General features: G+C 40.1%; 1 protein-coding gene across 16 annotated transcripts in view; it reads left to right on the top strand.

The window, feature by feature from the left end:
* The window catches only part of SYBU (syntabulin), a 120,247-nt gene that overhangs the window by 45,644 nt on the left and 46,815 nt on the right, over positions 1-27,788 (top strand). For 7 of the 16 annotated variants that reach the window (XM_034668495.1, XM_034668491.1, XM_034668489.1 and 4 more), the window contains exons 2-4: positions 102-182; positions 1,905-2,109; positions 24,136-24,333. In XM_034668495.1, the coding sequence (XP_034524386.1) occupies positions 159-182; positions 1,905-2,109; positions 24,136-24,333 (427 nt within the window). In that variant the 5' untranslated portion in view covers positions 102-158. Of the gene's footprint in view, positions 1-22; positions 183-1,904; positions 2,110-24,135; positions 24,334-27,788 lie in introns of those variants that run through there. The other 9 variants (XM_034668500.1, XM_034668497.1, XM_034668490.1 and 6 more) reach the window with 4 other exon arrangements.

Below are 27,788 nucleotides of genomic sequence, written 5' to 3'. Positions count from 1 at the left end.
GGCGGTGGCGGTGGCGGTGGCGGCGGCGTGTCGGCCCCGCAGCAGCCGCCGCCCGCAGCCGGCGCCGGCTCAGCGCAGTGTCCTCGCTCCCGTGCCCGCAGGTGCCTCCTCCTGGACGGCGGAAGCGGCCACGCGGGGACCTGGCGGGCAGCAGAGCTATGGGACCCCTCCGAGAGACCAAGGTAAGGAGAGCACGTCGTGTGGGCGCCGGTGGCAGCGTCCGCGGGCGCCGGAGAAAGGGGGAAGGTGGGCACTGCCGGGCAATGGGCGAACCAGGTGAGGGCTGGAGGGGTGGCGTTCAGAGTCGCGGGCAATGGGGACAAGGAGGTGGTGGGGACGCTGGGAGGGCAGAGGAGCATTTGCTCAGGTGATGAGACCGAGGAGATGGGAAGATGGTACTAGAGGAAAAGATTTGAGGGGTTGACATGAGGATTAAAAGATTGACTTTGGAGGGTTAATCCCATCTCCTGAAATTGGGGATTTGGGATCTGGCTCTCAGATGATGTCCGGTGTGTGATGTGAATAAAAAGGATTTGGTGTTCTGGTGACTGAGAAATAAGGTCCCCTGCATGTCAGCGACCCAGCATTGGTTCAGGGTCTGCAGTGTGCGGAGAGTGGCTGACGTGGGATACCTGCTGGGTGACTGATGTGCAGCAGAAATCCCGAGGCTGGGTGCGGCTTTCGCCCTGGATGGGTGGATGCCTGAGCGACCTCAGGAGTTCCCCGCGGCTGAGGCTTTCCCTTCAATTCCTGCACTGTGCAGACCTCCCGGAGGTGTTTACTTTGGCAGCTACCCTTCCTGGTAAGCCTCGTGGAAATGGGCAGGAGGTCATGTTTCCAAATAGTGTTTGTTACCCAATCCAAAGGCCTTTTTCAATTGCAGAGGTTGGAGGGAGTGGTGAGTTTTTTGCAAAGAGCTCCTCCTAGGAATCCATTTTAACAAGACAGGGTAGTGGTGACCCCGAAAAACACAACTTAAGGCTCGTTCTGCTTCTGGATGATATGTCTTGTTGCCTAAGCTTTTAGCCTTAGTTTCCTCATCTGTAAATAGTGATTTAAGTTAGTGTCCTCTCTATGGCCTGGGTTGTAAAGGTCAAATGGGATAATGGTTGGGGAAGCACTTCAAAAATTGGAAAACCTTGCCAAAATATTACTTTCTATGAATTTTTAAAACCAAGGCATCGCCCTCTGTGTTTAATGCTGTGTTCTTACGGAGAGAGAGAAAGCTCTCTTCTCTTGGGTATCCTGTAAGGAAAACAAAAGCTTAACATGATGTAAAAGGTGGAGCCATCTTACTGGGTATTGGATTTTTGTTTGCTTTTCTGTTGGCAACAAGCCTTGTGTACCAGGATATTAATGAATAATTAAGATCCTGGCCATAAGAGGAGGAATTTGAAAGATAAGTCTGCATGATTTAGAAGGAAAGAATTGTTCCAGGTATAGGGGTCTACTCTGAGTAGACAGGAAAGCAGAAATCAGATTGTCACAGCTAATTCAGGGAAAGCAAAATGGAAGTCTAGAGGAAATCAAGTAATAAGCCAGAGTGTGCTGTGAGTAATAAAGAGCCTTTGAGAGAAGCAGAAGCTTGAATGTGATAGAAAAAGCCAGAGTGGGAAGGTGAGTTAGGAATTGCATGGGTGAATGGAATGGCTTTCGTGCTAATGGGTGGAAGTGTGTGTGTGTGTGTACACCCACGCTCAGGTATGTGCTTTTCGGTAGATTGAAAGGATTAGCTCAGGGGCAGAGTTTTGGTGTTCATTTAAGCAACTGAGGTAAGGACTGCTCTGTGAAGATTCAGTATTCAGAAATGTGATTTCTTAGACACTGAGCCCAGAAGGAACAAACAGGAGTTAAGAGGGGGAAACAAGTTTCCTTTTGTTTTCTTTTTAATGTCCAACTTTGAGAAGGAGCAGAGAGTGCAGCATCATGAGAAGGAGGTTTCCCGAAGCCGAATTCCCCGTTTGATTCTTCGGCCCCATCTGCCCCAGCAACAGCACAAAGTGTCCCCAGCCTCTGAGTCTCCCTTCTCTGAGGAAGAGAGCAGAGAGTTCAATGCCAGCAGCTCTGGGCGCTCAGCGAGGACCATAAGCAGCAACAGCTTCTGCTCAGGTATTGTACCCATGGAAGCCACACAATCACGAAGTGTGTGCTCTGCTGGTGCATTGTGAATGGACTGGGGTGTGCCCCTGAGAGCCTGGTTCTACACTTCTGTTAGTAGGATGAATTGTCTGAGGTTGCACCTTCTTGGCCCTTTTGACCTTCAATACAGCAGTTTCAACACTAATGGAAATTTGCACCTGTTTTTATATGTTATTCTGGTTTATAATTTACCCCACGAAATCTAACTTTTGTTTCTATGACTGTTTAGAAAAACGGTTCCTTTGTTAAATCTGGGAAATGTATTAGCTTGCATTTTTATAATAGCAGCCTTTATAAACCTGTGTACTTCTGATTATGGAATCTCCAAAGACAAAACAACTCCTAATGAATGAGGTCAGGATCTAGGAGGTTTATATCCCAGGGCCAACCTGACCTTGTAGTTTAGAGGAAAAGAGCACAGGCTTTGTAATCTGTCAGACCTGAGCTGGAATCCCTGACCTTTTCACCATTTACAAGCTGAATGACCTTGGGGAAGTGGCTTAACCTCCTCAAGCCTCAGTTGTTACATACATAAAATAGGATGATAACACCTACCTTGTACAGTTGCTGTAACGTTGAATGAGACCTAAAGATACTCCTAGTACAGTGCCTGGCTTATAGAGGTGCTTAATACTGATGGTTCTTAAAAAGATGAACTAGGGATGTCAGTTTTGGCACATGATTAAGGAAGTTTTCTTAAAGTTGTGAGCTCATTTGGTAAAGGCACAAATCTCTTCATAGCTTCTGAAGGTGCCGCCATTATCAACGACAGAGCCAATTACAACCCATTAAGGCACACGACTTGGAATGACTTGTATTCTTCGAGAAGTATTAGAAAATTGGGTAAAATTTAAAATTGGGTAAAATGTCTTGTGAGTAATAAATAATGTTTCATAGCGGATAATTTTTAGGGCTTATTTAGGGAAAATGTGATTTGAAGGTTAACATGTTTGCGGAGGGACATGTGAATCAAGATGCTGTGATTAATGCCCTAATTTTGCAGGATTCAATATTCCATTATTTTTAGTGTCAATATATTTTTCAGAGTTCTTTTAAGTACAGCTTTGGATTTCTTACATAATTTCATGAAATAATTCTATCCCATGCATAAATTGTACATTAAAAATACTATGCTGCCAATTTTTTTCTCTGTAAAGCCTCAGATTTTCTGCTTGATTCTTGAAAAAAAAATTCTATCAAAATACTATATTTTAAAGCTCCTTTCTTGCCATTTGGATTATATGAATCTAGTTTAAAATCAAGACCCACTGATGGTTGCTTGATACTCTTGCAAGAAAAAAACACAAAGATACCTAGAACCTGAATGCATGTTTGCAGAAGGCAGTGCTGTTTACTTTAACTCCATTTGGAGCTCAGGAATCACTCTGTTTGAGTGTGGATGAACCCAGGGGATATCATTTCAAACTGACATGCTTTGTTTACATAACTCCATTCCACATTTATTCCTGATATTGGCTCTCCATAATCGTTTTCTCTGTGTCTGACTTCAGGGTGAGCGGTGTTCGGAAAAAAAAAAAAAAAAAAAAAAAGGGNAAAAAGATGGTCAAACAAAAGAAAAAATCCACATATATTTTAGAAAATGTATTGGGCAAACCAAAAAAATTATTAATTTTGGTTATGACTCATTCTCTCCAAGACCCGTTCCTGGATGATCTCTCCTTTCCTGGGGACCTGTCTCCCACTAAGGCCATAATGCTGTACATGAAAATCGAAAGTAGATATTGATCCTTCTGCCATTAACTAGCTGAGAATTGAGTGGCAGAAGCATCTCATTATGGGCGTCTGTAAACCTGTCTTTCCATCTTTAGCCTCGCATCCAGTCTCTGGGTAGCATTCCCTCTGTTCCTAGGCGTCATCTTTCCATGTTGGTACTTCCCCAAGGTTTGGGTCTGTGCCTTTCCTTCTTTGCCTTCTTTTTCTACAGAGCCCCCATAGACCCCACGACAGCTTTGAGTGCTGCGGTGACTAAAATTGACAGGAACCCCCTTTGGGGGTGTGTTAATGATGCTTTAGGAGGTCAGTCTGTGGATGGGCAATAAATGGGTTTGGTACTATGGGGAGCATTAAAGCTGCAGGCAGGGAGGGAGAGAATGTACAACATGTCCAACCAGCAGGGGGAAATAGCTGATTTTAATCCAGGCACTTCAACACTGAGGCCACAATATGTGTTGGTTGCTTGATCATTGCATTTAAGTTAGAGACCAAGGCACATGGAAACATTAAAAATGCCATCCTCTGCTAGGATTAAACTAGATATGCTGTAGCTTCATGGCCTTAGAGTGATCATTCTGCATTAGTTTGTGTTCTTTATAAATCATCACATTCACTAATGCGAAAGGGGACATGCAGAGTTAGGGGGAGTCTTACAATCAGGTCGTGAAATCATGGAGGAATACAACGCAATTTAATTTGAAAATTACGTTTTCATAACTGCAAACTAGAGACTCTTTCCCCAAATTTGTATCAAAGGCATTAATTGTGAAGAGCATCATATGTTCTAAGATAACTCAGTTTTTAAAAGAAGGATGTGGTTTTACATGAAATTAAATTTACCTTATATAAAGAATTATCCTTTATTTTGAGAGTTTGGCTTTCCTGTCCTTTATATATTATATTATATTATATTATATTATATTATATTATATTATATTATAGTATTTATTATATCATATCATATATCATATCATTATTTTATTTTATAATGTTATAACAAAAATCATGGTGGTGGATGGTGGTTAAACTCGAGCAAAACAAATGACAACTCCACGTTGTTGTGTTCTCCACATCTACCTTATTTTACTGATCTATGAAATTAAAAGACCAGGAACCATGTATTTTCAAAGTGACCTGTCCATTTTGCCTACTCTCTGAATCCCTTCCCCCACTCCACTGCCTTTCCCTTATCTTCCCCCAGGGAGTCCTGACAAGGAACAGTTAATGACTTGATATTCTATATGCTAATTTGTGTGTTGTATCTCTCTCATTTCAGAGAAAGGAGTTGTGTGTGACCTTTTGCAATTCATTTGGGGTGTAGCCCCAAAGAGCGTTTCTTTTAATAGCTTCTTATTAACAGAATTTCTTTGAAGATATGCCTGTGTTTTGTGCATTTCATCAGCACATCCGTTTTGTACTCCGACATCATTCTCCCGAGAAAACAGTCTATCCTTTACAGTTTGTATCTAGTCTTAGTCACTGGGACCTTAATTGGGCACAGTTAAGTTTATATGGTATTGCAGGCCAGGCCCTACCTATTCTGTGTGCATGGCAAGTAAAATATTATATATTCTTGGTAAATATTAACTAAAGTTTAAAAAAAGGAAGAATACATAAGTACAGTTAATAGTAAGTCAGTAGAAACAAAACATGCTTTGATGTCCCCTCTTTTAATTTATTTTTTAAGACTTATCTATTTATTTATATTTAGAGAGAGGAAGACAGAGAGAGAGCGTGCAGGGGGAGGGGCCAAGGGAGAAGGAGAGAGTCTGAAGCAGACTCCCCACCGAGCGCAGAGCCCACTGCAGGGCTCCATCCCAAACCCTGAGATCTTGACCTGAACCGAATTCAGAAAGTTGGACACTTAAATGACTGAACCACCCAGGTGCCCCCTACTTTTATTTTTAAACAGTTTTTGTGACTGGTGGTTCAGAATACCATCACTGCATCTTCCTTCCCGCAACCCCCATACCCCCTTGTTTCTTGTTTTAACAGGCTGTGGGAAGTGATAAAACCCATGTTTGTGATTTGTGTCCTGGGTGTGACCCATTGAATTAGTCCTCTGTCCATTCTTCTCCCCTCTCTTTGATGGTAGTGAATTCTGTTTGTCACCCTACCATGACTCTAGCCACTCTTGGAAAAGCTCAGGACCTGGATAAGTCAGTCAGTCACCCTCGTCAGTCACCTGACATGGTTAGCAGCACGCTGGGCATTCCTCCGTGCTTAGTTGAGGTAATAACTACCCCTTGCAGCTGGGAGGCAGATGGATTGCCGGGTTTTACTCTAGTTCTCCTTGGGGTGCCTTGTAAACATGGCAGGTGGAACAAATTATGTGTAGAGAACACTGGTGGTTTTATGGGAGACCAGTGATTTCTCAGAGTTATTTCCATGTTGTTAATGTGTACACACAAATACATAGGCAAGTTTGGGACTTAACCCATTAAACACATGTACCGGGTCAATATACTAACTGGTTAGGTTCCAGGATTCTCTGCAGTTGAATCCTGAGTAAGGTGTTTGTGGAAAGTATTTTGGTTTTTACAGTGGCTGGGAAGAAATCCTTCTTCCAGTGCCAGTGACCTAGAGGTACTCATCGTTGCTGTTTGTGGGAAGAACAATTAAGGCAAATTACAACCTGACTAGTGCCCTGCTGCGACATGACAATACCTCCAAAAATTTGCCAGGCCTTGCCAAACAGAAATATTTCCACTTTGCTTTTGTCCAGTTGAGGAAACTTGGCATCTGGATAGAGTAAACCTTTGAACATAATAATCAGAATGGAGATGAACTGCTTCAGCTAAAGTGAGCTGTTAATACCGAATTACACTATAATTGAATGACTGCCAACCTGCTGTGAAGAAAAAAACAAAGACCCTAAGATTTTAGTATCCTTTTAATGAGTAGGGGACCCAGGCACTGTTGTGTAATATATATTTCAGGTGCTTAGCTGCCTCAGCTGCAGAAATAAGTACCTAATGATATAGGTTACAAATGAAGGGTAAATGGGCAGTATTTCCTAGAGGGTGTGGTGACCGCAATTAGGAGGGCAAGAGCAAAATTTTTTGCCATTTAATAATAGTAATACTTAGCAGCAGGGACAGTAAATGGTAATCATGATGGAACTGGACCAGGCCTGAGAGCAGATTATGGTATTTAACGTGAAAATCTTTTATGTGCTAAAATACTAAGATTGTCCTAAAACAATCTGAATTGTTTCTCAATTTCAGAGAATGGTGTTTGTCTAGTTTTGAATCCTCAGGTAAGCTTATTAAAAATGCAGATGCCTTGGCCCCACCCTAACCTATTATCCCAGAATGGGAGGACCCAGGAATCTGTGTTTTATAGGCTTTCCAGATGACTCTTGTGCCTCATGAAGTGTGTTTGGGAATTTGGGATGAGGGATGTGAAGGGTATGCCCCAGTGGCATCACAAGATGAAGAGAGATCATAGATGATAGAAGTGGCCAGCCAAGCTGTTTAAACTCATGGCATGGGGCAGATTGCCTCCACATTGCCTGGAAATGATAGCTTCTCACTCTGTATTTACAATTCCCATGTCATTAGTCTTAGCATTAATATTCTTTATACCTACATTATTGGTGTAACCTGTGTCCAAGTGGTAGACAAGTAAAGGGGAAGGAGAAGGTATTTTCTTCCATTATTTTCCTGTGTAATCCTGTCTCTCTCGATCCACCATCTCTAGCATACTTCTCTTTTGCACTTACTTTCTTTGGTATTAGGATGATTCGGGGTACACTGAAAGCGGGTATACTGGGTACACTCTTGGTGAAGACCCCGTGGATTCACGGAAAGAGGAAAAAGAGGAACTGTAGCCTGGGAGTAACAGGACATTGACCTTTTTTTGTAAGCTTCCACAAAAACGTAGTATCCAATACACATTTATTAAATGCCTGATGAGAAGGAGAATTGTGCTACAGCCATGATAATGAATAAAATACAGAGACTGAAAAATCAATTACTGCCTTAAGCCTGGTGCCAAAAAGTAAGTGGGATAACACGCCTTTAGATGCGATTCCCGCATGACAGCCTCCACTCACCTGTTTGGTTTCCCTGTCCCTTTTATCTATGCCCACTCTACACACACTTCTTCCTTGTAAGTTGAGTTTATTGCTCCATTTATTATCAACCTTGGCCTCTCACATTTCATAAACCCAAGCATTCAAAGAAGTAACATTAATTAGTGTGGTGTAGTGGATAAACATGAGCATTGGCATCATAGACCTGAGTTAAAAGCATGAAACAAGATTAGCAAGGTAGGCCAGGCCACATCAGGAAAGGTTTTATATGTTGTGCTAATCCCGATCCATGAGATCAAGGATCTATACAGAAACTAGACAAGTAATGTAGAGAGTGAGTCCACTTGGATAGATGACAATAGAGGGGACTCTAGAACTGGACAGCATGTGCTCCTTCTAACAATATTCAAAATTTTAAAAACTCAGGTTTTTTACTAACTCTGCCAGCTAAGTACCATGTATAAATAGCCAAATGTGGCTCATGGGCTGCCATTTTGCAATTCCTAAAGATCTTGCAGAGTCATGGAAGGGTTTTCAGCAAGAGTTGTGACTAGATTTAGAATTTAGAAAAATCCTTCTGATTATGTGTTGGACAGTAGATGGAAGGAAGCAGGAATGATGGCAAGGTGCCCACCTGTTTGAAAGCCACTGTGGCAGTCTAGTTAAAGACCGTAAAATGATATGGGAGAGGATTTGGGGGCTAGAACATATGGGTCTTAGTCACCAATTGCAAGTGGAAGGGGCAGGAAAAAGTTGTATCTAAATTTCCACCGGATGAACACAAATGGAGCAGCAGGACTGGGAAGAAGGACACTGAGTTTAAGCTTTGTTGCATTTGAGATAAAGGGAAAGGTCTGGAACTCCAAAGAGAAGTCAGAGTTATTGGTAGCTGAAGTCCAGGGAGTTGATAATATTACCCGAGGGCAGTGCATGGAGAAAGATTAGAGGCCCAAGGCTAGACCTCTGAGATAAAGCAGGAGTAGACAGAAAAAGGAAACCAAGGCACCCAAGAAGAAGGAGGCACCTAGAGAAGAAGGAGGAGAGTCAAGACTGACAGTGTCTCTTATCCTAACGGAAGAGTTTCAAGAAGAAAGTGGCCAACAGCTTCTGATGTCACAGCAAGATTAAGGAAGGGGTGCACTAAAAAGTGTTCAAGGATAAAATCACCAGGTATCAGTGATCTTAGGCAGAAACAATCCCGGAAAATCGTAGGGAGGGAATCCAAACTGCATCAGGCTGAGATGTGAATGGGAGGTGACAAATAGAGTGTAGACAACCTTATAAAACAAACTCAGGTGGGAAAGAGGAAATAGAAAGGATGAATACTTACCATTTACATCAACATGGATGGAACTGGAGGGTATTATGCTAAGTGAAATAAGTCAATCAGAGAAAGACAATTATATGGTTTCACTCATATGTGGAATATAAGAAATAGAGCAGAAGATCATAGGGAAAGGGAGGAAAAACTGGGAACAAATCAGAGAGGGAGCCAAACCATTAGAGACTCTTGACTCTGGGAAACAAGCTGAGGGTTGTGGAAAGGGAGGTGGGTCGAGGGGTGGGGTAACTGGGTGATGGGCATTAAGGAAGCACATGATGTGATGAGCATTGGGTGTTATATGCAACTAATAAATCATTGAAAAATACACCAAAAAAAAAAAAAGAAAACAAATGTAGCATTTATAGTAAAGATAGAGTATTGTGATAAAGTTTTTAGGCTGAGGGGAAGTAGATAAGAAAAAAAGACACCAGACACACACACATGGAGTGGGAGAGAGAGAGGGGGATTGAGAGAGAATAGAAAAGTGTTAACTTTGTAACAAGACTGGGGGTGAACCCAAAAAGACGTGTATAAGAAGAAAAGAAAGGCTGGGTGTGAATATAGGTAAGTGTATTTACAGGTCAGGGTAGGTAGCTGAAGGATATATTTCACAGCTAGGTTACATGCCCCTTGATGCTTCCTCTGTCATACCACATGACCAACCTGGTTTTTAAATTTCAAATTTAGTTACCTGAATCCCCAGTAGACTGTAAGCTCCATGAAGGCGGGGACAGTATTGTTCCCTGCACTATACCAGACAGATAGCAGTTGCTTAATAAGTATTTATTGAAATTTGATAGGAGGCATAATTATGAGAACAGGACAAGTATTTTCATTCATTTAATAAAATTTATTGAGAGTCTTAGTAGTTGGGAGAATAAAACAACTAGAACAGTACCCAATACTCAGCTTAATGGGCTTATTAAATGAGAGAAACATTCCTGTCCTTGAGAGTTCACCGTCTCTAAATGTCAAAAAGAGTAATCTCTGTAAGAGAACCATGACTCCAGGGCTGTGGGTACCTAGAAGAGAGATCTTTTTGCTAGGAAAATCAGAAAATGCTCTACTCACAAACTGGCACTTGCAAGCCATGAGAAAAACCACAGCCCTGTTTGGAGTCAAGAAGGAAGTTAGCACAAAGCCACACACCCACATTTCCCAGGACTACAACTGGACAAGAACCACCACCCCACCCTACCTAGGTGCTTTTGAGAAAGGGCCAGTCTCCTCCCACTGACCCAGGGGAGACCTGGCGCACTCAGGTATGCAAGGCTGCTGATTGGCAGGGGGCTTTTCTGGCCCCCAGGCACAGCAACTGCTCCACACCCCCCCCCCCCCCCCCCCCCCCCCCCCCCCCTCNCAGCTTGGCTGTCTCCTGCTTCGGAGACACTGCGCACCCCTCTTCTGACAGAGGGGAGAGAGACACCTGTCCCAGCTGCTGCTCACAGGGCTGGACAGTCATAGTGCCCCAGGCTCCACTGCCTGGGGTTACACTCCTCTGGCTGACTGATCTCTTTTTTTTAAAATTTTTATTTGAGTATAGTTGACATATCATATTACATTAGTTTCAGGCATAGAACATAGTTCAACAACTCTGTACCTTATGCTGTGTTCAAAGTGTAGCTACCGTCTGTCACCATGTGATGCTGTAACAGTGCCATTGATTATATTCCCTGTGCTGGACCTTTTGTCCCCGTGACTTGTTCATTCTGTAACTGGAAGGCTATAGCTCCACTCCCCTTCACCCATTTTCCCCATGCCCCATCCTCTCCCCTCTGGCAACCACCAGTTTGTTCTCTGTATTTGTAGGTCTGATTGCCTGCTCTCTCTTTTTAGGGGACCCAAACCAAGCTTTCCAGTGCATCCCAGTGCTTAGCGCGTGGGCTTATCCACACTCACCCCCATCCCTGCAGAAACTCATCCTCCAGGCTTTTCCCTGCTCAGTGTGAGTTTTCCTGGGGCTCCTCCTTTTTCCTGGCTGGCTCAGGCTTTATTCCATCATTTTGTGTGGGTGCCCTTACAGTTAGCCTTCCTCATAGACCCTAACCTAACCCTTAGAATTCTTGAGTCTGTGGACCCTAACCCACCCTTCTATTTATTCTGAAGTGTTTGTGAGGATTCTATTATTAACGCTAATTATTGTATCTTTTTAAACTCAAAAGTAATAAAAATGTGCAAACACATTGAGTGGAGGTAATCACATTTACAGGTTTTATTTTGTTTTGCTTTTTGCCAAAGTGAGATCATGCTTTGTTGATCTGTGGTCCTTTCTGTTGATTTGTTAAGTGACTACTTACTGAACATCTGTTGTGGGCAAGGTGCTATCCCGGGAGCCTCTCTAGAGTGATGGACAATTGTGACAGAACCCTTGCCCTCCAAGAATGTGTATCCAGGCAGTACTCATTGCTTGTCAGGCAGTACGTGTCATTGCTTGTCAGAGAAGTCGCCTCACTCATTGTGATGACAGCACGTACTCCACCCTGGGGAGGGCCGTCCTTTATTTAGCCATTCTTCTGCAGACGGATGTTTTGTCTGTGGGGGTAAATTTCATAAAATTCAGAATATTATTTTATTAATATTACTGGAATCAGACTGTTATATGAGCATATTTCTCTCTCTCTTTGTTCCCTTTTTTAAACAAAGTAAATACCACGATACACATGTATTACCTAAAACAATTATTTTTTAAAACAATTTTTTTTTCAAATAGAAAAAACTTTTCAAATAGAAAAATGTAACAACTGCAGGAACTAGGAGTATTGTTTTATCCTTCACTTTCTTCCATTGGTATCCCTTACACCTTCTTGACTCTTACTATGTTCAGATTCTCAATGTGAGAAGAACAGAACAGAAGGAAAAATATTTACATTGCTGCAAGACAGCTAACTGTACTTCAGGTGTCCGTGGAGTGGTTTGCAGTGTCCTTGTTATAAAGTTTTCAAGAGATTACAAGATAGCTTCTTGGTCTGTGTCTTTGTCTTGCTCTCCACTTTCCTTCTGATCCTTCCATCTCCCCTTCCATCTCCCCATCTCCCTCTCTCCCATCTTCTCCCACAAAGGAACCTAAAAATAAATAAAATAAATAAATAACTGTGTCTTTAAGAAGGCGTGGCTTGGAAGCTGCAGATAAACTCCTATTGCTAAGGAGAAGGAAGGTCAGATGTATTAGTAACATGCCTATTTTGGAAAGATAATAACCCTACAAAGGACGGAGCAGGAGAAATGGAAGCTTGCCGGACAGATTCCTTCCCCCACAGTCCCCGCCAGGGACACCTGTCTTGGGACAGTGACACAGCCACCCTGCTCCCTAGTTTCCACACCAGCTCCCCCCTCACCAAAGCTCCCCCAGAGATTCTTTCCTCACACTACATTCACTAGTTGGCCCAAGGTGTTTTCCTCTCCAAATTCCTTCCCCTCTGGCTGCTAACACAAATCAAACAACTTGAAGCTTGGTAAAAAAACAAAAACAAGTAGAGGCCCTTGTTTCCAAGACAGCACAAGTCCTATGAAGAAATGGAGACTTGCCTCCCTTCACTTTGTCTTCCTCTGCTGCTGAGGGCTGCACCAGAATGACGTATGGGAGCACTGGAAGCTCCAAAATAGCTCAGAAATCCCGGGAATGTTTACGTGTGAGATGATTATTTTGTCTCCAAGAAACCAGGGAGACATTCATTAAATAATCACTCCACTCTCCATTGTTATAGATGTAGGTGACAAGTATTGGTGGAAGGGCTTCATTTGCATTCCTTCCTCAGCTCATTTCCATCCGCTCACACATACAATCACTCGAGTATACACCCCCTTAAAAGAAAATAAGCTGCTTTTGACCCCTCATCTCCTTGTGCCTGCCATCATGTTTCTCTGCTTCTCTTCACAGCAAAACTCCATAATTTGCCCTTGTTAAGCATGTGGGTGACCATGCTGGCAGATCTTTCTCTTGTCCGCCCTCATTTTCCTTGACTTCTCAGCAGCACTCAACACGATCGAACAACCCCCTCCCTTGGGAAGGATTTTCCTCCTCAGCTTCTGCGGTCCCAATACTCTGAGGTTCCTCCTACCTCTGGAGTCACTCCTTGGACCGCATAGCTGGCTCCCCATTCTCCCTGTCCCCGTAGTGTCACATTGCCCTCTTCTCCTCCTGTCCTCCCCAAGGGTGGCCATCTTTAAATTGCTCAGCTTTAGGTTGGTGATGTTCTTAGCCTGTCCCCTGAGCTTCAGTCTCTCATACCCAACTACCTACTTGATATCTTCAAGGTCATTGTTAATTTGTGCCTCAAATTTAACATATCCAAAACGGATTTTTTTTTTTTAGAGAGACCGCTTGAGGTGGGGGAGGGGCAGAGAGAGAGAGGGAGAGAGAATCTCAGACTCCACACTCAGTACAGAGCCTGATGCGGGGCTTGGTTTTACCACCCTGAGATCAGGACCTGAGCTGAAGTCAAGAGTTAGTCTCTTAACTGACTGAGCCACCCAGGTGCCCCTCAAAAACAGAATTCTTGGCTTCAGCCCCTACACACTCATAAACCCATTTTCTCCAACTCAGAAATGGCCACCATGGACCAGTTGCTTATGTAAAAAACCTCAAAGCCATCCTTGATCTCTTCCTATTTTTCAATATCATGAGTTAAATGCTTTGGATTATTTTTCCAAAATATATCCCAAATCCATCTACTTTCTTAAATTTTCCCTGCTACCAACTAGGCAAACCACTGTCATCTCTGATTTCCACGATGGCAGGGCTTCTGCGCATTTACTTGCTTTGGCTTGTTCATTCCTAAATCACAGCACAGTGGCTAAGAAGAAGGCTTTGGAGTCGGGCTGTTTGGATTCTTACCATGGCTCTACCACTTACTGAGTGCAACCCCGGGCAGGTGGCATAATCGCTAGTGCTGGTTTTATATGCCCTCTGCAAAGCAGGATGATACTAGTGCCCGTCTCGAAGGGATATTAGACTCTGTTAATTAAGACTTGTGTTAGGTGTCTAGAACATGCCTGGTACTTAGTAGGCACTCAGTAAATATTAGCCACATACACTATCATTACTACAGTCTGTTCTCCACAAACCAAATTGTTGTCATCTGCTTAATGCACGTTATGGCTTCCATCGCACTTAACATAAACTTAGGATTCCTGGTCTAAGGTCCTGCATGTGATCGGGCTTCTATGTCCCTCAACCTTGTCATCAGTCTTCTCTCCCTCTCTGCCTTCCCAGCTTCCTTTCAGTTTCCTCAATGCACGAAGCTCCTTGTTGTTCCCTCTGCCTGAAGTTCTTTTCCTTGCCTTTTCCGTGATTAGTTCCTTCTCATTTTTTTGGTCTCAGCTCAGATTACCTCCTCAGGGTCTTCCATGACACCCTGTCTAATGAAGTGCCTTCCCACCCCCCACCTAGCTAGTCTATATAATATCACCCAGTTTGTTTCATTAATAGTACATCACAGTCACATATCTTCTCTATGGATTTCTTGTTCTACTTGTTTATTAACTGTCTCTTTCCACCACCAGAATGTAAACTTCAGGACAAGGCTCTTAGAGAGTCTTGATCATCATAACATCCCTAATACCTAGAAGGCTACCTGGCACCTAACAGGAAATCAGTAAATATTTGTGGAAAGAATGGATGGTTGGATGAATGGACAGATGGATGGATGGATGGATGGATGGATGGATGGATGGTTGGATGGATAGAATTCTTTCACTTCAACGTTGGCTATTGGGTAGTGTCACATTGCATAATACTGAAGCAGAATTAGTGTAGAGCCTTGTAGACTTGTGAATTCTCACTCCAAAAAGATGCTAAAATTAGGTAAAGGAATAGAAGTTCAAATTTTCCTGTTCAAAACCTAGAATGCAAAATTGTCTAAATGGCAAGCATTATATGGTTACTGTGTTGAAGCAAGAATATTGGAAAACTAGAACCAGCTAGAATTTCTAGCCTCAAATTTTTGTGGCCTGTTTATTATGGGATGGCTTCTTTCTAACAGCTTCCTTTGTCTGTTTTTAATTTGAGCCTTCCCAGAATTGCTGCTGTTTCCTCTTGGAACAAACGTAGGTAGAAAATTTTAGAAAGAAACGAGCTTGCATTGGTGGAAAAAAAAAGGACTTTAGAGTCAGGCAAACCTGAGTTTGAATCTTGAGTCAGTTACTTAGTAGCTGTGTGACTGTGGAATCCTTAACATCTCTGAGCCTCAGTTGTTCCACCTATAAAATAAGATATTAAAAATTGGTGCTATGTGATAGCTACTTAATAAATATCACTTTTCTTATTTTACATGCACCTTTCAGTGCATTTGAATGGTTCGTTGTAAGAATTTCACAGGGTTCAGATTAACCATGAGTTTAGGCTGTGACATTTTTTGTCTCCATCAGAGTGTCTTGAGAAATGTCAGTATCTGAAGCAGGAAGAAAACAAACACCTATGCCAGTGTTTGGCACATGGTAGATAATTAATATTTGTTGCATGGTTGAATAAGTAGTCTGTAAATGCTTTGGTCATTCATGAGAATCAACTAGATTTTCCTATAGTTTAAAGTAATGTTTCCTTAGAATAGCAGTGATTTTGTCCTCCAAATTATGCGACTGAACATTGAACAACATCAAACCATAACTGAATGTTTCAAGACATTATGGCACAAAACCATGTTTTCTTCTGCCTGATGTTATTTTTGAGTACGTCTTCTGGAATTGTTTATTTCAGCATTTTGGAAAACAAATGAGCTCTGAGATCTAAATTCAAAAATGAACCAGAAGTTTTAGCAGTGTTTCTTGGACTTTGAAGAAATATTTTGTTTATAATCTTTAGAACCTCTTGTTTTATTCTTTAATGTAATTGGTACAAAGATGTTGAAGTAGAGACGTGGTCATCATAATTGCCACCAAAAGTTTGAGGACACTGGTTGGTAGACACTTCAATTCAATATCAAGAAATTATATGATACACACACACACACACGCACACACTTTGGGCAGTCTGAATATTTTAAAATGTGGATTTTAAGTGTATATACACACAAAAGCATATATATATATATATATATATATATATATATTGACTTTGCAAAAACTATTCATTGCTTTCAAACTTTAATCAAAAAAGCATTGCAAAGTAATGTAGAAAGGATAGATTTCCTAAAACTTTTAAAAATAATAATGAAGTTAGTATCTAACCTCACACTGCATTTTAAAATGAATTCCAGATGGATTAAATTTATTTATTTATTTATTTTAGATTTTGTCTATTTATTCATTTGAGAGAGGGAAAGACAGAGACAGAGCACAAGCAGGGGTAGCAGCCAGGAAGAGTGAGAGGGAGAAGCAGACTCCCTGCTGAGCTGGGAGCCTGATGTGGGGCTCCATCCCAAGATCTGGAGATCATGACCTGAGCCAAAGGCAGACGCTTAACCATTTGAGCCACCCAGGCACCTGAGATGGATTAAATTTATGTGAAGAGTGAAACTATAAATATCTAGAAGAAAGTATAAGTAAATATTTAATTGATTTTGGAGTGAAGAATAGTCTAAGTATTAAAACATTGGAAGAAATCACAGAGGAAAATATGGAGAGATTTGACAACTAGAAATAAAAAAGGTTTAAATCTCAAAACATAAATTAAAAATTAATAACAAACTCAGTGAACTATAATACTTTTCATGTATAAGGATTTCTTACAGATCGATAAGAAATCCTTAACATCTTAGTAAAAAAGTTGTCAAACTAACAATTCATAGAATAAGTAAAAAAGACCAGCAAACATATGAAAGACATATTAAGCCTCACTAATAATTAAATATGTGCAAACTAAAAAATCAAAAATGCATTTTTTATTAACTTGGCAAAAATGCAAACAAATAGTACTCTGTATTGGCAGGCCTTTTGTAAGTGGGATCCTCTCATCCAATAATAAGAATTTAAGTTGTCCCAAACTTTTTTGAAGGCTTAGTAATTTCACTTTGGGTATACATTCTATGAGATAATAAAAAATTTGACCAAAGATTTATTTTTTTATTTTTTATTTTTATTTTTTGAGGGAGAGAGCTCACATGCATGTGAGCCGGGGGGAGGGGCAGTGGGAGAGGAAGAGAGAATCTTAAGCAGGCTTCACGCCAAGCATGTGAGTCCAATGTGGGGCTCAATCTCACGACCCTGAGATCATGACCTGAGCTGAAATCAAGAGTCAGACACTTAACTGACTGAGCCACCCAGGTGCCCCCAAAGATTTATTTTGTTATTAAAACAATTTCAATAATAGTGACAAAATTGGAGACACCCTAAATAACACTACAAGATGGAATTGATTTTTAAGTGATATATTTATATCTATTTTAAATAAGAACTCATTTAAAATAATGTTTTTTTAAGAAATTAAATAAAACATTTTGAACCTTTTTAAAACATACTCAAAACCAGAATATTATAATGAATCCCCATATACTGCTTATCTACTTTGTCCAGATTAAGTAATGACAAGATACTGTCATATTTGCTGCATCTATTCCTTTTTTTCTTTTTTTACTTTGCTGAAACATTTTAAAAAGCAAATCCCCAGACATCATGTCATTTTATGTCTGCCTACACACCTCAGCCTGCATTTCTTTAAAAACGACATTTTCTTACATAATCATAGTGCCATTTTCATTACTACACAATTAACATAATTCCTTGGTATGATAGACAACATTGAAATAACCCCCGTTGTCTTGAAGGTGTCTGTTTGCTTCCTCATAGCATTTAATCCAGAGGCCAAGAAACTTTTTCTGTAAAAAACAAAATAGTAAATATTTATGACTTTGCTAGCCAAATGATCTGTCTCACAATTATTCAACTCTGCCATTGTAGCTTGAATGCCACAGTAGACACTATCTAAAGGATTCAGCATGGCTGTGTTCCAGTAACATTCTATTTACAAAAGCAGGCAGCAAGCAGAATTTGCCTACAGCTTGCAGCTTGCCAGCTCCTGATTTGACTCATTACTCTCTGTTCTCCATATATTTTATAAGATGGACATTAGCTCTAAAGCTTGGTTAGACGCAGGGGAAATTTTTATGGCAAGAATACTTCATGGGGAATGCTGTGTGTTTCATCTGGCATGCCATCCGAAGGTACCTAATGTCTGTTATCCCACCATTGGTAATGCTGAGAATGGGTGCAGATGGGTAAGGCCTGATCCCTTCACTGTAAATTCTCTATCAGACTATTGTCTAATGGTTTCATCCATTATGTGTGTTATCTAAATCAATTATTTCATTAGAAGTAATTATAAAATAACTTTCTGTTTCTATTACTCCATCTATTTTCATTAACCAGATGCTTCTGTATGGAAGAACTTTGTGATGTCAGTGAGGGGTTTCAGTTATACTGAAATATAGTTTGTTTAGGAATGGTTTTTCAATTAGGATTTTTACTAGTTCTTTCTTTCAATTGCCAAATTTAAATACAAAGAATTGGTCCCTGGGTTGCTGCCAATAATTTCCAGGGGGTTGGGATTCTTTTAGGTAGAAAGGGTCTTTCTTTCCTTCTATAGTTTTATTTTTTTGGATGACCATGAGCTCACAGATTTTTTTTTTTTTTGTATATTCAATGGGTATCAGTCAGTTGAATTAATTATTTGTTCTTTCTAATGCTCAAATTATTCCATCTTTGGCCAATGTGGACCCTTTTGTATTGGCTCCTGTCAGTCTTTAATAGCTTCTTTCTTTATAGCCTAACAAGTTCCGGGAGGAAAGTGCTCAGTAACAGAGTAATGAAACTGAATATACTATATGTTGAAACAAAGCACGAAGCAAGTGAGCAAGTAAACCATATGCATAATTAAAAGATCAAGAAGAAATAAGCCAAATTGTTCAATATTTTTTCTGGGTACTACAGTTATAGGAAACTGTTATCTGTTTATTTTCTCTCTCCTTCTTTATACTCTTCTGCACTCTATCTAGATCCTTGCATTAAGAATTACTAATTTGATAATGCCAAAGATTAAGTTAAAATTTTAACAACCCCAACAGATTTCCTTTAACTTAGCAAGTTCCTTTAATGCATTTAAAGTAAGATACAAATTATTTTAAAAGATACTTAGACACACCTTTTTTCAGAATTGTAAGTAGAGTAATTGTCCAATTATTAGTTATATCCCATATTCTCAAAGAGCTTGTAACATAAAGAGAGAGGAAAAACAGATTAAAAAACACTTTTTAACAACCTCCAGGCTGCAAAATTATAATAGATGCCTGTTTCTCTCATCTGTCCTTATAGACCTTAACCTTTTTTTTCCTTAACAACAATTAGCAAACTATTTAGTAGGTACATTTCTTATAGCACTTTAGATGGGCCACAACTTCTGGGACTTCCTGGATCTGTGAGTATTCTTTCTCTATACTTCATCCTATGTGTTGACAGATTCAAAGCAAATGAACAACAAGAACAAAATTAACCTATTCCTTAGTGTAAATCAAGGAGGAAATGTAAATTAATCTCCTTCACTATAGACGGTGATCATAAGTAGCCTTAATAAGGGTCAGTTTTACCCGTGTTCCACCAGGGACCATCCTGGCCCCATTGAAGTGGGATTTAAAATTATTGATCCCAGAAGGAAGTCATCCTATATTTTCAGATGGATCACAATGTGTAAAACATGAAACATGGTCCTGTTTTATTTTATTTATTTGTTTATTTATTTATATTTATTTATATTTTTTATTTTTTAAAAGATTTTATTTTATTTATTTGAGAGAGACAGAGAGATCACAAGCAGGGGGAGGGGCAGAGGGAGAGGGAGAAGCAGACTCCCCCCTGAGCAGGGCCTCAAGATCATGACCTGAGCCCAAGGCAGATGCTTAACCAACTGAGCCACCAAGGCACCCCTGTTTTATGTTTTTTTTTTTTAATGAAGTTATACTTACCATGAATAATGAAGAACTGTAGAAGCTCAATTACGTAAGCGCTGAGGGAGGGAGGGAGGGTGGGAGTGTGTGTGTGTGTGTGTGTGTGTGTGTGTGTGTGTGTGTGTATTTTAAAAGAGACATGAGTGTTTTAGGGAGAAGAAAAGGAACAACTACCAAAACAAACAAAAACTAATACAATATTAAAAACCTATGCAGCATTTTAAAAATTCTTATTCAGTGTAACATNACATGCTCTTCCTAAAGTCTTGCAGCAAAACTTCCCTCTGTCAAAACCAGGCTGAAATGTTATTGTTTTTCTCAAGCATTTTTCTGGAAATTTGAAACACTCCACACTTTTTTGGGTAGATCATTAAGGATTTCTGTCATTTCCTGCCCTGAAATAGTTTCCTCATGGTGTCATATTAGAATTTTTTGTCATTGATCATTTCTTTATACTAACATAATTAGTAAAAGCCATAATTATAAATATTGTCGTTATAAATCTATGGATTCCACAGGACAAATTCAGCTAGTAGCAGGAGGAAACAGAAGGCATACTCAAAGGGTTTAACCAAAGTGGGTTTAATAAATAAATCTGTTTAACATGTGCTTGATCCACAAGTAGTTTAGCACATAGTAAGATTCGACATGAATAACAAAGGAGCATCAACTTGACTTTAGTTTTCTTAGCATCCTGGAGTAAATGTGAAGGAAAAATATTTTACATAGAATTTTGGGAAGAATTACTTTCATCTGGACTAGCAGTCTGCTTCCAACTGTGACCATGAAGTTAAAAAAGAGGAGGAAAAGAGAAGGGAAGGGAAGGGAAAAGGAGCCTTAAACAAGACTTGTTGAAAAAAACGACCACTTCTTCAGTGCTGCACAGAGGAAAATACCTCAGGTGTGGCCGGTTACCAGATGACTTCCTGGTACATGAACCTTTGTTGCCTTTGCTTGGGTTTTACTTTGCATAACTTAAAGTTTGTTCTCTCTAGTAGGAAAATCAATGGCCCTGTCCTTTCCAAACTAGATACCTTCGTTAGTGTTGATCTCTTCAGACAAAACAGGTGAATACCCCAAACTTCTCTGACAACTCACCGATTTTCTTGAGTATGGCTTTGCCTTAACAGGCTTGCTGGTTTATAGGAGCTGTGCATTGTAAGTGATATTTACCCAGCTCCTTTTGCTTATTTATAAGCTCCATTGGTATGGGGGCTGGGTATAATGCCTGTGGGCTGGTTCAGTGCCAAGACGTAGTTTAACCAATGAAAGATCATGTCTGTGTTCCCATTGTTTCTCCCTCAATACGAAGCGCAATACTAGAGACGTCGGGTGAACACCAGTTTACGTAGTGATTCAGGTGCTGTAGGAGGAACCGAAAGTTAAAGATTTATTTAGGTCTTAACCTTCTCAATTCCTTCCCCTGGAGATATTAGCTGTAAATATTGATGACTTGTGAAGCACACATTCCAGGTTAAAAAAAAAAAAAATTCCTGCTGCCTTCCAAACTACCCCATTCTAAATAATTTCAGGTCCCAATTTTTTTTTTTTTAGATTTTATTTTATTTATTTGACAGAGACAAAGACAGCCAGCAGGAGAGGGAACACAAGCAGGGGGAGTGGGAGAGGAAGAAGCAGGCTTCCAGCAGAGGAGCCTGATGCGGGGCTCGATCCCAGGACCCCAGGGACCATGCCCTGAGCCAAAGGCAGATGATTAACGACCTAGCCACCCAGGCGCCCCTCAGGTCCCAGTTTTTAACCAGACCCTAGCACTTAATCCTTGACATTATTAGTACTGAAAACATGGCTTATACATATTCCTTCTCATTTAACTCTGGCAAAATGATAATAGAACCAACAAAGCACATTTGCTTTCTATTTACTTAAATTATAATCTTGACAGTGTTTCTCAATATTGGAAATTGTTTGATTTTGTCCCCATGGGTCTGAGTGTTTTCAAGAAAAATTGTTTTTTAGGTTAGAGACTCTGAAGCACAGACTTTTATTTATTTGGGCCATCTCTCTTTCAAAAGAAGTAATTTATGGAAGTGACTCATAAGGAAATAATTTTAAAGGCAATGGATAATTTTGAATGATTAGACCTCATTTGCTTGGGTCTATCTGCTTTGGGATCGGAATCAAGAAGGTGGACCTCCTGAGGCGATGTGAGGCCTGTGGAGCCTTGTAAGAGTGCTGGAATCTGTCTGAGTAATTAGCAGCTTTGCAGCTTGAGAGGGGAGCTGGGCTTTCTTTGGGTTGTAGCATGGGACATGCAAATGTCACAGAAAGGCAGGGACAATAAGCGATGAAAGAGCTGAGCAGTCGCAGCCAGGAGGGGCTCGGCACCCTCCTTCACAGCCAAAGTTTCTGCCGGAATTTGGTAAGAACAGGGGACTCGTAAGAGAGCAAAACTACTTGCTTCCAGAAATGGACCGTTGAGGTCCTGTGGATTCTAATATGTCCAACAGTCAAAAAAAAAAAAGAATAATTCGGAGAAATGAATCATTTTACCAGTGCCAAGGTCACTTTGTTCCAGAAACTGGGGCTATTTCATAATAGAATCTGAAATAAAAGCCAAAAATGAAGGAATGGCCACGATTTTTTTAGATGGATTCTAGTCATCTTTATTCAGGCAACCAATATATTTTTTTCATGCCTGTTTCTGTCTTTATTAAAGCTGTTGAGTTTAAAGCTGTGGAGTTTAAGGGGACGCCTGGGTGGCTCAGTCATTAAACGTCTGCCTTCGGCTCAGGGTGTGATCCCAGAGTCCTGGGATCAAGTCCCACATCAGGCTCCTCTGCTGGGAGCCTGCTTCTTCCTCTCCCACCACCCCTGCTTGTGTTCCCTCTCCCGCTGGCTGTCTCTATATCTGTCAAATAAATAAATAAAATCTTTAAAAAAAAAAGCTGTGGAGTTTAAGGGAGCCTTTCTCAGATGGCAAATGATTTTTGTTGTTTTAATATTTATAAAAATGTAATACTCCTGAAAGTTATTAGTATTGAAAGTCTCTATTCGGTTTTGTTTTTTGGTTTTTGGTTTTTGGTTTTTTTGGTCTAATGAGTTACTTAAGTAGCTCTGCCATCAAAATATTTCTGTATAATAAGGAATTATTTAGTAATGAATATATACCACATTTGGAGGAGATAATATTTTTAAGTAATATTGATTTACTTTAAATTCCCGTACAGTTCTCTTCACCAAAGTATAAATGAATTAACCAACCATCATGAATATTTAATAAATCTGGAAAGCATTTGTAGGAGTCAGCAGTATGACTCTCCTGTTTGCCTCATAAGCATCTAGGCAGGTCACTTCGTATCATGCATATTCACTTATAATAATAATCATAGTAATAACCTATAACTTGAAAGTTAAGGGGATATTTCTAATTTGAATATCATTTTCACTTTACCAGTTTATCCCAGACAGCAAGATGATGGATTGATATATTTTGGGGTGGGTATGTATGCTAATAATACAGGATATGTAATTTAAAAAAAAAAGAACAAACTTTTTTCTGCTCCCTTGAACTCCAAAAGCCAGATCTCTTGCCTATTAAACTCTGTTAACCCGTTGATAGGCCAAGTGATTGAAAACTGGGTGTGGTCAATAATATGCAAGTAACTTTTTTTTTTTCCTAACACAGACAACTCTGAAGAGTTCACAGTAATGCCCTCAAGTTGTTGTGGGGAACTTTTTATTACTTAACTGCATCAAATAATCTATGGACAGTTTTTGACCCAAAAGTATACTACTGAAAGTGTTAAAATGAACAAATCTTTAAGTATTTGCAATGTGAAAGTTACAGAAATATTTGTGGTCCAAAAAGCTTAGAAGGTTTTGCCTTAAGATATGTTTTATGATAGCTGCTATTTTCTTTGTTAACAAAATTGGCCAAAATATGGAAAATAAAAGGAGAGTCATCCTCAGGCATCAGCCCAGGTCCTCATAAGCAGAGTACGTGCTCACGGCTTCTCTTTGCCATCGATTTCCTCCTCCTCATTAAACACGTATTGATTCCTGTCTTCCAGATGATACAGGCTGTCCCAGCAGCCAGTCAGTGTCTCCTGTGAAGACGCCCTCAGATACTGGAAACAGCCCTGTTGGCTTTTGCCCTGGAAGTGATGAAGACTTTTCCAGAAAGAAATGCACAGTTGGAATGGTTGGTGAAGGAAGCATCCAGTCATCTCGATATAAGAAGGAACCAAAGTCAGGCCTTGTAAAGCCAGGTAAACACACTTACTCTTCGTGTTTTTCTCAGAACGATAAGATGAGTGATTTCACATTTGAAATGTATATCAGGACAGGGGGTACCGTACTGACACTGTATCAGTACCCAGAAACATCTCCCTTTTTTTAAGGAGGTAAGGCAGAGAGTGGAATATTTTCTGTATTGATTGTTAATAATTGAGTAAGTATAGGGATGTCTGTGCATTATAGACACATAGAAGAAGGAGCAAGGTTGGAGACATGTAAACCGGATGGTCTAACAGACATTTAAACTATGTAATTCTAGCATAAATTTTACTAAGAAATTACTTGGTACCGTCTAAAGTGCCCACAGACTATGAAAAGAACAGGTTACCTTGATGGAAATCTATAGGGCTGGGCAAACTGACTAACCTAGTTATTTTATTTGCTTTTAAAGAATTAACTATGAGTACGATGTTATATGTATACATGTCGATGTTCAACAGTTACAAAATATGAGATGAAATGAGATTTTTATTGCAATGGATAAGATATCATGAACACCAGAAAAGGTCAATTCTCAGAATTTGCAATATATAAATAAATGTTTTATATCCCAGAACTATATGCGGTATATGAACAAGTATCATTCTAATAAAACTAAAGTTATAACTTTAAAGTAAAAAGCCCTGAGCATTGGCATTGAAAGACAGCCTGTATATTGCATTATTTTCTCCAACTCCCACAGGTAATTCTGTACATATTTATGAGCCTGAAAAGACAGATTACTGACTTGCATGAGTCCTCATTCCTTACGTTTGTCTTCTCATTTTTGTTTGGTGATGGCATTATTGTGCAAGGAGTTATAGACAGGTTTTTTCAGTGGAGCCAAGGCTTGGTCCCATGTCCTCTTCCATCTCTGTCTGCTTTTGTTCTTTCTGAATAATTGATTTGCACAGCATATCTTAATGGATTATTCTTCATCTTGCTTTTGGTGAACCAAAGACAGTATTGTCTAGTCTCAGGGTAAAACTTAAATGGTGTGAAAAAGAAATCTCCTCTTTCCAAGGCTCTTGATAAATGGTAGTCATGATGAATTTGTGAACAGTCCTTTACTTTGAAATAATATGAAAAAGAAAAGGAATGATACACAGGGGGGAAGACAGCATATAAAAGAGAAAAATGGTTATTGTAAAAAGGGTGTTGGATACCTTAAATACTTAAGACAGAGACAGTGAGTTTAAGAATGTCATGTGATTAGAGCCAACAAATAAACCATTACCTTGTGTACCCAAGGATGAGAACTGCCTCCCTCCCTCCTCCAGCTCAGTGGTTCTTTTTAAATTGAGATACAATTCGCATCCCATAAAATCCACCCTTTTAAAGTACACATCACTGGTTTGTAGTATATTCAAAAGGTAATGTAAACATCAGCACTATCCAATTTCAGAACATTTTTATCATCCCCCAAAAGAAACCCCCTGCCCATTGGCCCCTGTCCACTCTCCTTCCCCCCAGCCCCTGGCAACCACTAACCTGCTCTGTCCCTGTGGACCTGCCCATTCTGGACATCCTATAAACATGTAATCACACAGTGTGTGACCTTCCGTGTTTGGCTTCTTTCACATAGCATAATGTTTTCAGAGTTCATCAATGTAGCATGCATTAGAATTTCATTCATTTTTATGGCTCAATAATATTTCATTGTATGGCCGTACCACACATTAAAATGGACTTTTTTTTTTTTTGAGCAATTTTAGGTTTTATAGGAAAACTGAATGGAGAGTACAGAGAGTTCTCACATACCTCTCCACCACTGCCACTCCAGCTTTTTCTTTATAACATCTTGTCTTAGTGTGGTTATACACCCCATTTTGTTTATCCACTCACAGATCATGGACATTTGTGTTGTTTCTGCTTCTTGGACATTTGTGCTGTTTCTGCTTCTTGGCTCTTATGAATAATGATGCTATGAGCAACCATGGAAAAGTTTTTTGTGAATATGCTTTCAGTTCTCTTGGGTATATGCCTAGGAAAGAGATTGCTGAGTCATATGGTAACCACGTTGAACTCTTTGAGGAACTGCCAGACATTTCCAAAATGACTGCACCATTTTACATTCCCACCAGCAATGTACGAAGGTTCCACTATCTCCACATCCTTGTTGATGGCTGTTATTGTCTTTTTTACTATGCTTATTCTCGTGAGTGTGAAGTGGTATTTCATAGTGCATTTCCTCCACAGCTGATGACAATGAGCTTCCTTTTGTGTGCTTATGGACCATTTGTACTTGTTCTTTGGAAAAATCTTCTCAATTTTCTTTTAACCGGAGAGTACTCATCTGTAGAAGCTGTTTCTCTGACATATGGGATGTAAGTTTCAGAGCAGGAACCTTGTCATCCTCTTTTTCTATTCCTAAAGCACAGAGTCCGGTGCATCGTGGGGGCTCGACACCAAAGGTAGGCTATGGGATTGAAAAGATGAAATGGTGCAGGAAAGAATGTCAGCTTCATGAATTGCAAAGAAAAAGTGATTTCACTGTGCAGGTATTGTCAGATTTGAATGCAACTTAAAATTATTTCATTCTGGTTTCCAATCCCCCCCCCACCTCCCGCCTTATTTCAAAAACATTTTACAGTGGTGACAGTGCAAGGAAACAGGGGCACAGGAGACAGGTATGGTCCAACAAGAACAAACTAAGATTAAATGGGAGTTAAGACTATCATTGCCCTTCCTTGTTTCAGTAATCATAATAAGAATAATCATATGTTAACCTAAGACTTAAAACCCTATGTGTGTGTGCAGAATTCACACGGGGCAAGTCCTTAATCCTACAGTAGGTACTCAACTTGCTCTAAGGATCAGCCACTTGTCTTGTTGAGAATGTTTAAGGCCTTAGGTCATTCCTGAAGAAAATGTAGACAAAAAAAGAAAAAAAAAATGGAAGGAGAGAGGGAGGAAAGATGGAAGAAAGAGGAAGGAAAAATGGAAAAATGGAAGAAAACGAGAACATTTCTTCATGTTGCTTTAATTCATGGATCCTTTGAGAATCACGAAGGCCATGAATCCATACTCCGGAAAAATACCCATATGCACAAAATATCACTTACCATTTCTGAGGTTTCTTGGACCTCCTTTATTAGAAATTATGAATCCTAACTTAATGACCCTTGCCCAGAGGTGAAGCCCGAAACACCGCTTTTGTCAAATACCAACTTTTGTCACCAGAATTCTGATTTCCTTGCTCATAGGCATACATATCACCGAAGCAGTCTTTACCTTGTGGTGTTTTTATTTATTTGCATTTAACCAAGGTCAAAGGGACCCCTAAAGCTTCTTTCTTAGGTGCCTCAAATTCTTAATGTCATCAATGAAAAAGTTGCTCGAGCTTTTGGGGGAGACCCAATTCTGCACAGTAAGCTCTTTGTAGGAAAATCTGCACGGTGACCTATAGTTCTCTGAACTTTCGGCAGAATAAACCTGTCAGTCTCAT

This window comes from Ailuropoda melanoleuca, chromosome 9, assembly GCF_002007445.2.
Source record: "Ailuropoda melanoleuca isolate Jingjing chromosome 9, ASM200744v2, whole genome shotgun sequence".
In the NCBI taxonomy this organism is placed as follows: domain Eukaryota; kingdom Metazoa; phylum Chordata; class Mammalia; order Carnivora; family Ursidae; genus Ailuropoda; species Ailuropoda melanoleuca.
The sequence above is the reverse complement of the archived record's forward strand: the minus strand, read 5'-3'. Positions and strand labels throughout refer to the sequence as shown.